The sequence below is a fragment of the Syzygium oleosum genome, unplaced genomic scaffold (genome assembly GCF_021117445.2).
Source record: "Syzygium oleosum isolate NSW1041296 unplaced genomic scaffold, Sole_v2.1 Sole_v2.05, whole genome shotgun sequence".
NCBI classification, from domain to species: domain Eukaryota; kingdom Viridiplantae; phylum Streptophyta; class Magnoliopsida; order Myrtales; family Myrtaceae; genus Syzygium; species Syzygium oleosum.
Genome location: NW_026607489.1, coordinates 14,462,390 through 14,476,254, shown reverse-complemented (window position 1 = coordinate 14,476,254; position 13,865 = coordinate 14,462,390). Strand labels below are relative to the sequence as shown.

At 37.8% G+C, this 13,865-nt stretch overlaps 1 protein-coding gene across 4 annotated transcripts in view; it reads left to right on the top strand.

Annotated features, from left to right (window-relative positions):
* The first annotated feature begins 2,346 nt into the window (after positions 1 to 2,346).
* The window catches only part of LOC115664680 (probable disease resistance protein At4g27220), a 37,203-nt gene continuing 25,684 nt past the window's right edge, over positions 2,347 to 13,865 (top strand). For 2 of the 4 annotated variants that reach the window (XM_056311345.1, XM_056311344.1), the window contains exon 1: positions 2,349 to 2,480. Coding sequence is in view for 2 of the 4 variants with exons in the window: in XM_056311347.1 (XP_056167322.1) it covers positions 3,017 to 5,989 (2,973 nt within the window). In the remaining 2 variants the exon portion in view is untranslated. Of the gene's footprint in view, positions 2,481 to 3,007; positions 6,175 to 13,865 lie in introns of those variants that run through there. The other 2 variants (XM_056311347.1, XM_056311348.1) reach the window with 2 other exon arrangements.

The following is a 13,865-nucleotide window of genomic DNA, read 5'->3' as shown; positions in this document are numbered from 1 at the left end:
ATATGTCTATTCATTTATGATATTGAAATGACTTGTGACGAATGGTATTACATACTAGCCTAAGTGTGATTTCAACACGCTGCATAACTATTGCATAACTATTGTAAAATTGCATTATTCATTGCTTGATCTCATAGAAGTGGTGATTGTTACTCACTGAGCCGTGGTTTTGCTCGCTCTACGTGTTTACAACGAGGGCGTGACGGGGTGGCTTAGGATTTCTTTTGCCATTTGAATAAAGCTTATTGGACCGAGTTTAAAGCAATTTTAGTTTGGTATCCATTCTATGTATAAGAGCTTGTACTTCTAAAATGTTGATAACAATCGCAAAAAACATATTGGTAAATTATTATAACAGGTGTTAATCTCGAGACAATTAAATAAACATTGGTTACTCACTAAAATAAGAGCTAGTAAAGCTAAAGTTAAATGGTAACTTAATCCTTGAAGATTTGATAGATCACTCAAATCAATACTGCTACTATACAATAAGACGTAGTGACTTTAACAAATAAATATTAATAAGTATTTAGAACAATTTGTAATTTTGAAACAATCAAATAAAAGTTGGTAAATAGACTCAAATAAGGGTTAATATTTTTTTTTTATCAAAGCTCAGTAACTTTAACATTCTAATAAACTACCCAAGAAAATATTGGTAAATTACAGAAACAGTGAGTAAATAAAACAATCAAATAAATATTGGTACTTCCACAAAACTGTTGGTAACTATCACAAGCTAAATAATCTTTGGTACATCCAACAAACTGTAGGTAACGTCCAAGTATGTCATAGACTAAATAAGTTGTTGGTTAATTTCTAGTTACTGACAGATTATAGAAATTACCAACGCTATTAGAGAATTATCTGCATGGAACAATATTTCGTGTTTTCACTCACGAAACATTAGATATCTTCAGATACTATGCTTGCTTAGAGGTAGTTTGGTTACTTTGTTTTAGTTTTCATTTATAAAGGAAAAATGACACAAATAGTCTCTAAATTTTGATCCAAAATGCAATGCTGTCCTTAGACTTTTCATTTGTTCAATGTGGTTCCTGACATATTTGTAAATGTTTAATCTAGTCCCTAGATCATATGAAAATATTCAATGTTATCTTTTCGTTAATTCAACTAACGAAATATGCTGATGTGACTTCCAATTTGTTAAGTTTGAATATTGGATAAGTAAAAAAAAATACACGTGTATTATCCAAGTAAGATATCCATCTCAAATCAGGTTGTAATAATCTACGTCATTATATAATGATGGACACGACAATGCCCTAATTTTTGTTTTCTTTTTCTAAAGTAGATGGATAAAAAAGATGGACAAGTTGACTCATCATTTTGAAAAATATAACTCGGCATAAAATGATTCACGTCATTATATAACAATGGACATGTTAATGCCCTAAGTTTTATTTTCTTTTTCTAAAGTAGATGGATAAAAAAGATGAATATGTTAACTTGTCATTTTTAAAAATCTAACTCAACGTATAATAATCTACATCATCAAATAACATATGATTTGTCATCTGAGCAAACGTAAGGACAAGAACATTTGCCAATAGTTTGGGGACTACAATGAACAAATTAAAAGTTCAGTGATGATATTGCACATTGGACCAAATTCATGTATCATCCGTGTCATTTGTCAAATGACAAATTAGGGGTTTCTAATTAATTCACACATTTCTTAATTGAAAGTAATGTTTAGTTGCTACCAATAATGTGTTTATTTAACGTCATTTTCATTAAAGAGAATTTGTCGGGCTTGACTGCTACTTTATACTTTTGGGTTAATACCACGAAAAACCCCAAACTGGTACACCTGTGACAAATTTACCCCTGAACTAATTTTTTGACCACCAAAAATCCAAACTGGTATATTTGTGATAAATTTATGCTCTATTAAATTGGATTAATACCACGAACAATCACAAATTGATAAACCCGTGACAAACGGAGGGGTAAAACTCTAAACTGGTACATTTTTCAACTGTCACGTGTCATCAAACTCAGTAATTTGATGGTAAAATTTAATGGAAACTAACGGAGGGTAAATTTATTACAGGTATATCAATTTAGGATTTTTCGTGATAAAAAATTAATTTAATATAAATTTATCATAAATGTATCAATTTAAATTTTTTGTGATATTAACCCTATACTTTTATAGGTCCCATTGTATCTCCTTCAGTCCTCCCTAGTGTTTTTATTCCTTCCTGGTGAGTAATTTAAATCAGGGATAACTTTCGACCACAAAAAAAAGATCGGGACAACTGCACTAGTTGACTCAAAGTCAATGCTCTGTTCAATCAAGTCCTGTGAGGCCATAAAGAAGTTTCCGCTTCTCTACAAACCTACACCAGTTGCGCGCTCTGTTGAATTTGAGCAGCAGTATCACCGTCCGTCTTCTCTCTGTGCATCTTGTTCGTCGGAAGTTCTTCCACAAGTATCGGTGCGGTTGGCTCCAGGTACACTCGTCGCTCCTTTCTTTAGATATCTAAAGCCTAGTTTTCTTTTGCACGCATGAATTGTGAAACAATGAGCTTTGGTGCGTTTGCCTTCAAGTAGTGTTATAAACTTTTAGACAAAGTTGATCCATCCTTGTACTCTTGATCTACTGGAGTCGTCCGAGTTTTTTTATGTATGAGATTATTTTTTAGATGCACGTATGAGTTGTATTAGAGAAATCGCACGTAAGAGAATTGATATGGCGTGGAGCAATTAATATATCATAATTGACTCTATTACTATTTGTTGGGAGAAGTCCGATACCTTCATCGGGGGAGACCAGTAGTAGAGGTCCGATCTTGTGGAAACGGGCTCGGACTTGAGCTCAAAGAAAGTGAGATTTTTGGCATGCGAACTGTAGTTTGGTGAACAAAAGACGTGTTCAGGTTGATTGCGGCATATATGATCTTAATAGTAAGATTTCGTTCAAAAGCAATCTGATCGAGAATATCTCTTTTAAAGGTTAAGGATAAATTTGTCCTTTCAGGCTGCAGGCATGGACAGTCTGAGCGCAATTATTGATCTTGTTAAAAGGCTCCGTCCTTACACTAATGCTGGTGGGAAGATGGATAGCCTTCGTCGAAAGCTGGAGAGACTAAATAGCAGGGAATCTGACGTCCTTATGGAAGTTAAATATGCAGAATCAAGGCTCGGAAATAAAAGGAAGAGAGAAGTCGAGAACTGGCTGAGAAATGTCCGGAGCGTAAAGGACGCAATCTCGGCAATAGAACCACAAGTTGCAGACGGGGGAGTTTGTACACGGGTAAGCTTGGTGAATCAAATAAACCGATTGACCACGCAGGTGGAGGAACTCACAGACCAAGGTGAATTTCCTAGAGGGCTTTCACACGTTGAAGATACCAGGGCGTTGTTGACTGTGGAGTTAGTTGGTGAGGCTTTCGGACGAAATCAAGATAGAGTGCTGTCTCGTTTGATGGAAGATGACGTGTTGACCGTCGGCATTTTTGGTATGGGTGGAGTTGGAAAAACAACCCTCGTCACCCATGTCCACAACCATCTCCTAAAGGCAAGCACTTGGAGGAAAGTATGCTGGGTAACAGTGTCCCAAGAATGTGATGTTCCCACATTGCAACAAAGGATATCGAAATGTTTTAACGCTGCCCTGAGAGAGGAGGAAGATAAAATCAAACGGGCTGCCGAATTGTCATACTTACTGAAGAGAGAAAGCACCGTCATTATTTTAGATGATCTATGGCACGCTTATGATCTGCAGGAGGTTGGAATTCCACTTGGTGTGAATGGATGTAAGTTAATTCTAACAACTCGGTCCTTGGACATATGTCGGCAGATGAATTGCGATGAACTGATCGAGTTAAAGCCGCTTCCTGAAAATGAAGCCTGGCAACTGTTTGTAAAAAATCTCAGACGAGGAGTTGTTTTCGCTCCTGAAGTAGAAAGTGTTGCGAAGTCTGTTGCAAAGGAATGTGCGGGATTGCCTCTTGGTATAGTGGTGGTTTCTGGAAGTATGCGAGGGAAGGAGGAGGACATTCACGAGTGGAGAAGTGCCCTGAATGAGTTAAAAGAAGCAAGGTTTGAAGGTAAATGCATGGAAGATAAGGTATTCAGAGTATTAAAGTTCAGTTTTATTCGCCTGAATGATCAGGTTGTGCAACAGTGTTTCCTGCATCTGGCACTGTACCCTGAGGATTTTGTCATCTGGACCGCAGACTTGTTGCGAAATCCTGTTTATCTCGATTTCTTTAGTGACTTGAAAACTCGAGAAGCACAGTACGATAGGGGTCACACCATTGTGAATAAATTAGTCAACGTCTGCTTGCTGGAAAAATCAGGGCCTCCCTCTTATGAAAGATTGAAGATGCACGATTTAGTCAGGGACATGGCGATCAATATGATGGGCTCTCAATGCATGGTGAAAGCTGGGCTAGGATTGTGCACAATTCCAGCGCAGGAAGAATGGCTTAAGGACTTAGAGAAAGTATCCTTGATTAAAAATTCATTAAAAGAAATACCAGCAGTGAGACGGCAAAGCTGGGATCTGCCTCAACTTTTGGAGCTTTATATGAGTTCTAACGTCTTGACAAGGATAGATGGTTCATTCTTTGGTTGCATGCCCGCTCTTCAAGTTCTGGACCTGTCCATGACGAATATTGAGATGTTGCCCAGTTCAATCTCTAACCTGGTGAACCTCACGCATTTGTTACTGCGTCGTTGTAAATGCTTACGGTGCGTGCCTTCATTAGCAAATATGAGGGCATTAAGAACGTTGGATTTCTATGACAGTGGAATTGAAGAAGTCCCTGAAGGGCTGCACGAATTGGTGAATTTAAGATGCCTGGATTTTGGCGAGTCAAGACTAAAGAAATTGCCTCCTGGAATTCTGCCCAAGCTCTCTAACATGCAAACCCTAAATCTTAAGGGTTGGTGCGACAGCATGACAGTACAGGCTCAGGAAATAATGAGTTTGACAAAGTTGGAGAAGCTGAGTTGCAAGTTTGGCGATGTCCAAAGCTATGACTTGTATGTGAAACATTTACAGGCTGGCGGTCCCAAGGAGTGGGAAATTGAGTTAATTGAAGGTGCTAGGGATGATAATATCTGCATCCGCGATGTGGATGTTTCCATTTACAGTAGAACAGTGAGGCTACTTGGGTGTCATGTTGGAGGAGATGGACCTAAATCCCCCCCTGTGCACCCAAAAGATGTTCAGCACTTGGAGATCAGAGATGCAGTTGATGAGCCTAAGAGCTTGACGGACATTCCAAGCATAACAAACTCAAAGCTGAAGATGTGCACACTGAAGAGGATACACGGCATGAAGTATGCAGTGTCACAATCCTCATCTTCTCCTCTTCCAAGCATAGAGTCTCTCAAACTTATATCCATTATGGATCTACGTGCGCTAGCTGAGGAAGAACCCTGTGCTGTTGCGACTGCAGTCCCAGGAGTGCTATATGAAGGTGACAAGTTTTGGGGTCTCAAGGAACTCGATATCGTTGGTTGTAATAAAATGAAGAGGCTCCTGACGCATGTGTTGCTACCCCTCCTTGTAGACCTGGAGAAGCTTTCTATCAGTTATTGTAATCAAATGGAGGAGGTCATAGCAATGACGGAAGTAGATATGGAGTGTCAGGAAGAGGGGGACACCAGAGGGAGCTATACGAGGAGTGAGGCCAATCATGCTCATCTCGCTTCCGCTCTATCCCTCCCTAAGATGAAGACCTTAGAGTTATGGAATCTTCCTGCACTAAAAAGGATATGTGGGGCGGCGATAAGCTGTCATTCTCTCCAAAGAATATCCCTAAGGCGATGTCCGAAGCTAGAATGCATATCTCTCCATGAGCAACTCCCTCGAGATGGGGAACCACCTTCTGGTTGTCTACAAGCGATTGAGATTCGAAGAGATGAGGAGGAATGGTGGAAATCGGTGGTGTGGAACGATTCCGTTACCAAGTCCTTTCTTGTCCCGTATATTAAATACCGCTGGTAGTGACAGAATTGTGTTTTTCTTCGGTGATGTGGGTAACATTATGCACGCACTTCACCGCAACTGTTGGATTGTTAAATTGTGCGAGTCATGTAGGACACGCATGATCCAAGGGATGTGATAATGTCCAACTTGTGTACGGCGCATACCATACGCTAGTCTATATATATCTTGTCCGTATTTGTATATATTAATCAAAGCGATTCCTCACTTTGATCTCTCTCAAAAAATTCACGAATAACCTTTTTTTTTTTGCCATGAAAATGGGTCACTAACCTAATGGACTGGGTTATGTACCAATTACTTCTTTTTTTTGGATCGAAATTTACCAATTACTTTACCGTGCCATAATTTATGTGCTCGCTTAAGCTATTAAATCTCTTCTACTCAATTTGAGAAAATTGTGCAAAAAGTCTTTAGACCTATTGCAATTTTATCAATTTAGTTCTAAATATTTTAATTTTGCCAATTGAGTTTGAAACCTTTTTATGTTTTGGCAATTGAGTTCATTCGGCCAATTTTGACCGGAAATCGCTGACATGGACGCTGGCCATTCTACGCCCAAGCCCAAACTACCAATAGAATAGAATGGAACCTTTGTGCCTTCCTGTTGATTGGGAGTATGAACCACACTCCAACGCTAAGGTAGCGAATGATAACCATTCTGTTCCGGAATGAGTTCCTGAACCAGAAATAGATTTTTCTATTTCTGGTTCCTGGATGAGTTTCTGAGAAAAAAAACCCGTTTGATAATGACAAAAAATTTCTATTTCTAGAACAGAAACCCGTTTGATAACAGCACAAAATTTCTATTTCCTGAAATAAAAACCCGTTTGATAAAAAAATTCTATTTCCAGGAACAAAAATCCATTTTTTTAGAAATGGAATAAAAATAATAAAAAATCCGAAAAATTCATAAAAATCTTTAAAAAAATTCAGAAAATCCCAAAAAATTGAAAAATTCCAGAAAAAATCATCAAAATGTCGAGAAAATAAAAAAAATTTAGATTTCGGGAAAATAGGAAATTTGTTGAATTTTTTAAAAAAAAATCAAGAATTCAAAAATTTCAAAACTTCACAGAATTACTTAGAATACCTGTGGCCACCCACTTTTAGTGAAATTTAAATTTTTTTAAGTGCCCAAAAAAAATAAAAAAATCAAAAATTTCAAAACTTCACATAATAGTTTAGAATACATGTGGCCACCCACTTTGAGTGAACTTTAAATTTTTAAGGTGCCCAAAAAAAATTCAAAAACTCAAAAATTTCAAAACTTTACAGAATGGCTTAGAATACCTGTGGCCACCCACTTTGAGTGAAATTTTAATTTTTGGAGGTGAAAAAAAAGCAAAAAATCAAAAATTTCAAAACTTCACGAATGACTTAGAATACACGTGGCATCCACTTTGAGTGAAATTTAAATTTTTTAGGTGAAAAAAACATAAAAATCAAAAATTTCAAAACTTCACGGAATGACTTACAATACCTCTAGCCACCCACTTTGAGTAAAATTTAATTTTTTTTAGATGCCCAAATGGTATTTTTGATTTTTTTTTTTATGTTTTTTGGTTCCTAAAGAAAATTAAATTTCACTCAAAGTGGATGGCCACATGTATTCTAAGCCACTCTGTGAAGTTTTGAAAATTTTTCTTTTTTGCTTATTTTTTTTTTACACCTAAAAAAAATTAAATTTCACTCAAAGTAGGTGGCCACAGGTATTCTAAGCAATTATGTGAAGTTTTTTATTTTTTATTTTTTTCGGCACCTAAAAAAATTTAAATTTCGCTTAAAGTGGATGGCCACAGGTATTCTAAACCATTTTATGAAGTTTTGAAATTTTTTCTTTTTTTTTTTTTTTTTATTTTTTTCACCACCTAAAAAAATAAAATTTCGCTCAAAGTGGGTGGCCACAGGTATTTTAAGCCATTCTGTAAAGTTTTGAAATTTTTACTTTTTTGCTTATTTTTATTTTTTTTGGCATATAAAAAAATTTAAATTTCACTTAAAGTGGGTGGTCACAGGTATTTTAAGCTATTCTGTGAAGTTTTGAAATTTTTTATTTTTTTTATTTTTTTCGGCACCTAAAAAAATTTAAATTTCACTCAAAGTGGATGGCCACAAGTATTCTAAGCCATTCTGTGAAGTTTTGAAATTTTTGATTTTTTGCTTTTTTTTTATTTTTTTCGGCACCTAAAAAAATAAAATTTCACTCAAATTGGGTGGCCACAGGTATTCTAAGATATTCTGTGAAGTTTTTAAATTTTAGAATTTTTTATTTTTTTTTGGCAACTAAAAAAATTAAATTTTGCTCAAAGTGGGTGGCCATAGGTTTTCTAAGCCATTTTGTGAAATTTTGAAATTTTTTATTTTTATTTATTTTTATTTATTTTTTTCGGTACCTAAAAAAATTTAAATTTCAACGAAAGTGGGTAGCCACAGATTTTAAACCATTCTGTTAAGTTTTGAAATTTTTGATTTTTTTCTTTTTTTTCTCACCTCAAAGATCGTGACTTCCATATGAATATGTGTGTTGAAGAAAATGAATTCCTCATAAATGGTTCTCACTTTTGTTCCAGAAATGAAAAACCAACTTTTTTTTGGTTCTCATTTCTGGTTTCAGAATCAGTTTTGGCAGTAAATTTGTCCCGGAAATAGAAAAATGAAATTGCTTTACCAAACGGGTTTCTGGTCCAAAACTGATTCTGGGAACAAAAAACCAGTTCTGGACAGAACCAGAATGGTTTTCATGCAGCACCTAAGACTGTGACGTCGTGCCAAGAAGCGGGAAAAGTGCCAAGAAGAGGGAAAAGTGCCAAAAAAGTCATAAACATTTTGCATTGGTGCCAATTTAGTCATAAACCTTTTTTTGGTGTCAATTCAGTCATAAACCTTTTGCATTTGTGCTAATTTAGCCCTAAACCTTTTTATGGTGCCAATTCGGTCCTAAACTTTTATATTTGTGACAATTCAATCCTAAATCTTTTGTTTTTGTGCCAATTTAGTCCTTCCGGCCAATTTTGGCCGGATTTTGGTGACGTGGATGTTGGCCGGCCGACGGCTGGTCACCGGCACTGATGTGGATAACTTTAATAATATTATAATTTTTTAAAATTTTTTTGAATTTTTTCTTTTTTTCTGTTCTTTTTTTGTTCCCCCCCCCTCCCTCCTTCCTCCAGCCGGTCGCCGGACCGGCGACCAGCCAGAGGCCAGAGGCCGGTGCCAGCAAGGCTCACCCTCGCCAGCGGCCTCCGGCGAGGGCTCGAGCCTCACCATGGCTGGGCGAGGCTCGCCTTCGCCGTCGCTGGCGAGGGCGAGCCTCGCCCAGCGCGAGGGCAAGCCTCGCCGGCCTCTGGCCTCTGGTCGATCGCCGGTCCGGCGGTCGGCTGGAGGAAGGAGGGAGGGGAGGGGAAAAAAAGAAAAGAAAAAAAGAAAAAAATTAATAGAAATTCAAAAAAAAATTAAAATATTATTAAAGTTGTCCAAGTCAGCGCCGGTGACCGGCTGGCGTTCACGTCAGCAAAATCCGGCTAAAATTAGCTGGAAGGACTGAATTGGCACAAAAACAAAATGTTTAGGACTGAATTGGCACAAATATAAAAATTTTAGGACTAAATTGGCACCATAAAAAGGTTTGGGACTAAATTGGCACAAATGTAAAATGTTTAGGACTTTTTTGGAACTTTTCCCGCCAAGAAGCAAATGAGTAAAATGAAACTAAAATCCTAAATTACTATTCAATTGTCAATTCCCATCCTAGTACCTCGAATGTTTCGCTAATCCTGACTATAAACTGAGCTGCCTTTCTCATGTCATTTTGGATTGTAATTTCTAGGTTGCCGTCTCTGAAGCAGGTTGGAATGGACGATATCAGAGCAAAAAGAATAGACGGAAAACTTTGAAAAAATTAGGCTCCGCACTATAACATCTTGAAGTTTCTTATCAACCTTATCTCCTCCTCTCAATTCCATAGGCCTTGTGGTACAATGCCACGACATGCATGAAATTGAGAGGTAACATGGTTCGAAGGCCTCAGCTTGTCGCCAATGTCTCCCAAATCCTCAACTTTCTCCGAAATTCGAGTTTCTAGGGTTTCCTAACATAAGTGGCTTGTCGATCTGAGTGGTTCTATCAAGACTCGGGTTCCACAAAAATGTTGCGCACTCAGAAAGGATCTCATACCTGAGCAATGGTTGTTAAGCTTGTGCAAGAGCTTCTGTTCAGGTGAGCGAGATTTCGGAGAAAATGGAGAAGAACGGCGGTTATGGCTGGACTAAAGCCATCCCCATGCAGAGACTTGTCTTCCATAATGCTTCGTCTCCTTGTCCCTTGAGATGTTCATTCGGACAACTGCATTTTACCACCCCAATTGACAATAGTTGCTCTCTATGCGGCTAATTCCAAGTTCCAACCCACGTTACCTCTCAATATCATCCGCCAAACATAGAATGAAAATAAAATAAAATAACTCAAAATCACAGTAGAAGCAAGCAAGGAGAGGTTGCTGTTACTTCATAAGGAAGAAACCTCTCTTGACCATGCTACAGAAAGATGCATTTTAAGTACTCAATCTTTTGCAATTTCTCTAACGAAAGATTCAAAATAATTGCATAATTTTACATCCCATTGTGGCGTTTTGGTTTATTGTACCCTCAACGAAAAAAAATGTCAAATATTAAGATTTTTTACGACCGACACGTCAAATGGTTGAAAACTTGAAGAAGGCAAAGTTAGCCCCGAAAATGGAGTTATCTGCCACTATAAAAGATGCAGAAATGAAGAGTTATTAAGAAAAGCTGAGTCATGCATCCCTCCCATTCAGGCATTAAACCAACTGAAGGCCTGAGACCTATGATCCAAAGAATAAAAACCCGCCCAAGAAGCGAGGTCCCTCCATGTTTTAAAATATTTTCTGTAAGAAATTATAATCTAACATCCGAGGTGATTATCATAAAACCAGTATGCTAGAACTCTCAAAAGGCCCATAGGCATAGGAATAATCTCGTGTAGACACATCATAACTTCATCCAGTAGATCCAGAACTACTGTGGTGCGAACAGGAAGACCATCCTCATAGTATGTATGTCCTAAACTCCTAAAAGAAAAAAAACAAGGATATGTTCACTAAAAGTCCTAAAATTCGTCACGAAAGTGCAATTGAATCCTAAAACTTGCAAAAAGTGCAATCAAGTCCTAAAACTTGTCAAATTGATCCAATTGAATCCTAAAGTTAACACCGTCAAATTTGTTAACGGAAAACGCTGACGTGGTTGTTGACACCTAAATTTCGATCGACCATTTAATAGAAAATTAGAGATTAAATTTTAACCCCTACACAAAAATATTAAAATTGCATAGCATATAGTTTAAGTTCATATAGGTTAGTTGCATTCTGTATCGGACCGGCGGTGGCGAGAAAGCTGAAAATTCATCGCGTAAACCGAGCTCGAGCACTCGGCTCACTCAAGGGATTGGAGGCCAAAATTCACAAGTCTAAAAGGCCTTGGTTGTCTTAATGTGAGCCTAAATCAGACCATCAAGCTTAATTAGAGAAAAGTTCAAATTAATTCGGCCCATTTGGAATTAAATAAAAATTAAAGGATAAAAGCCTAAGCCTAAGCCCATTAGGACTAGGAAGCCAAGCCAATTAACTTAGGGTTGCGATATAAATATGTGATTATACCCCTCAATCAAGTGGAGGGCTCTGATAATTTACAGAAGACAATTCCTGAGAGCAAGAGCGAAACACGTGAGCAAGAGCGGGAGCAAAGTGAGAGAGAGAGAGAGAGACGGCTTCAAGAGAGAAATCGTGACCGGAAGCCTAGAGAGGAATATGGCAGCACCCTTGGAGATCGAAGATGGATGAAGTGGTGATGCTTGTACTCATCCTGGTGAGTGCAGTTTGACAATTTGGTCAAACATCCACTTGCAGACAAGTTCGGCAAAAGCCAGATCCTTCACTGCCACAACAGGAGCGAAAAAAGAAAGAAAAACGGAGAGATCCACGCGAAGAACAGCTCCAACGTCGCACAGGAATCAGTCCCTCCGCTAGAGGTTTCCTCCTGCCATCTTTGCTGGTCGTCCACGACGCGTCCAGCTGGTCTCGCGAACACCAGCAATTCTGAAGCCACAGCAACCCCAAGCGATTTCATCAAGTCCCTGCATCGTCCAGCCACCTCTCAGCCGTGAGTCTGCACCGTGGCCGAGCAGCAACCAGCAAGCTTTCATCGTCTCTTTTGCAGGTTTTTGGGCCCTTTCAAAGTATTCCCGACGACCAGCTCCTCACTACCGCCCGCGAGCCAGTCCTTGACGGAGAGCCACACCATTGTAAAGCCCACCGCGAGCACCACCGCGAGCAACATCGTCGTCACCACCATCGCCGCCGGTCCACCCGCCGTCGGTCATCCCGATCCGCAATCCCGATCCGCGAGGTCAAATTTGGAAATATCCCGAAATTAGGTAAGAACGTTATCCGATATTTTTCTGAATATTTGTTTTCCTAGTTTTTTTGATATTTCAAATATTTTGGTGAATATTCTGTGGATAGCTAGATATTTTAGGATAATTTTGTGATATCCGCAACATTCGAAAATACCCAAAATTAGGAATTATTCCTAATTTGGCAACGTATCTGGCCGACTATCCGACCTTATCCCTGAGGTACAATATGCGGCGATGCGGAAAAATAGTTATCTTATTCATAATCACTTGGATGGGATAACAGATTTTATCTGCTTTCCAAATTCGAACAATCGGCTTTCCGTTGATATCAATAGCTCTATAGATATGACCGTTAGTTTGATTTCCTTTCCTAATTCAAATTTGATAAGAAGAATCTTGCGGATTGCGTGGATTGTTTGAGTGCGTTTGTTATCTTTGTTTGTTTGCTTTCCTTTTAAATAAAGAAAATCCAAAAATATGTTAGTTAGGATTTAAATTAGAAATTTTGCATGCTTAAGGAATCCTTAATATATCTAAAAGAATAAGATAATTGTTTGATTTAAATTGGGATCTAGGGTAGCATATTTCCTAGTTTAAATTAGAGATTATTTTAATCTTAATGGATTATTTAGGATATTCAATAATTTCGAATTTTAATAATAAAAATATCAAAAAAAAGAAGTTGTTAAATTGCATGTTGTTTTAGGCATCTTTTAATTTCGAATTTCATTGGAAAATACCAAAAATAAATCATTTGTCCGTCATTAGAATTAGGTCACGTCGTCGCATGACATACAATTCGCATGCTAGGTTGTATTAATCGCATGTCATTTTTGCACGTCATTACATATAAGTTAGTTTGCATTTTAATAAAGCGCAAACCCTAAAGAACACCTCGAGTGCCTTGTTTTGTTAATTAGAAATCATATTAGGATTGTCTGTATGATTTTCTATTAACAATGCAGATGCTTGCGTTGCATTAAGGTATGTCATTCTCCTAATCTTGCAATCTATTTATTGCTTTCTTGGGTGTTAAATTGGTGGTTTGCGCGCCCGCATGAACACCTCACATGTTAGTGATTAGGTAATAAAATGGATTCAGACTCCCTGCATAGACATTTTTTGAAAAGAAAAGGTACCGAAAGGGCGTTAGACTAGATTAGCGTAACCAAGTCCCCGAGCTTAAAATCTCTGGTTCGTAGGAATAAAACATATTTCTCTATATTTTATTTAGGTTTCTAATCGACCTACCACAAATAGATTAGTGGCGACTCCAAGTATGAAAATTTTTGTATGTTAAAAAACTTAAACCTAAGTTGCGAATTGGTAGGGCTTAGGAGGACCCGAGTTAAGCTTAGACTTAATAATCCATTAGCCTGATAAATTTAGGTCGCGACAGTAGTGCTGACGTGGCTTATTTTAATATTTTCTCTTTCGGCTT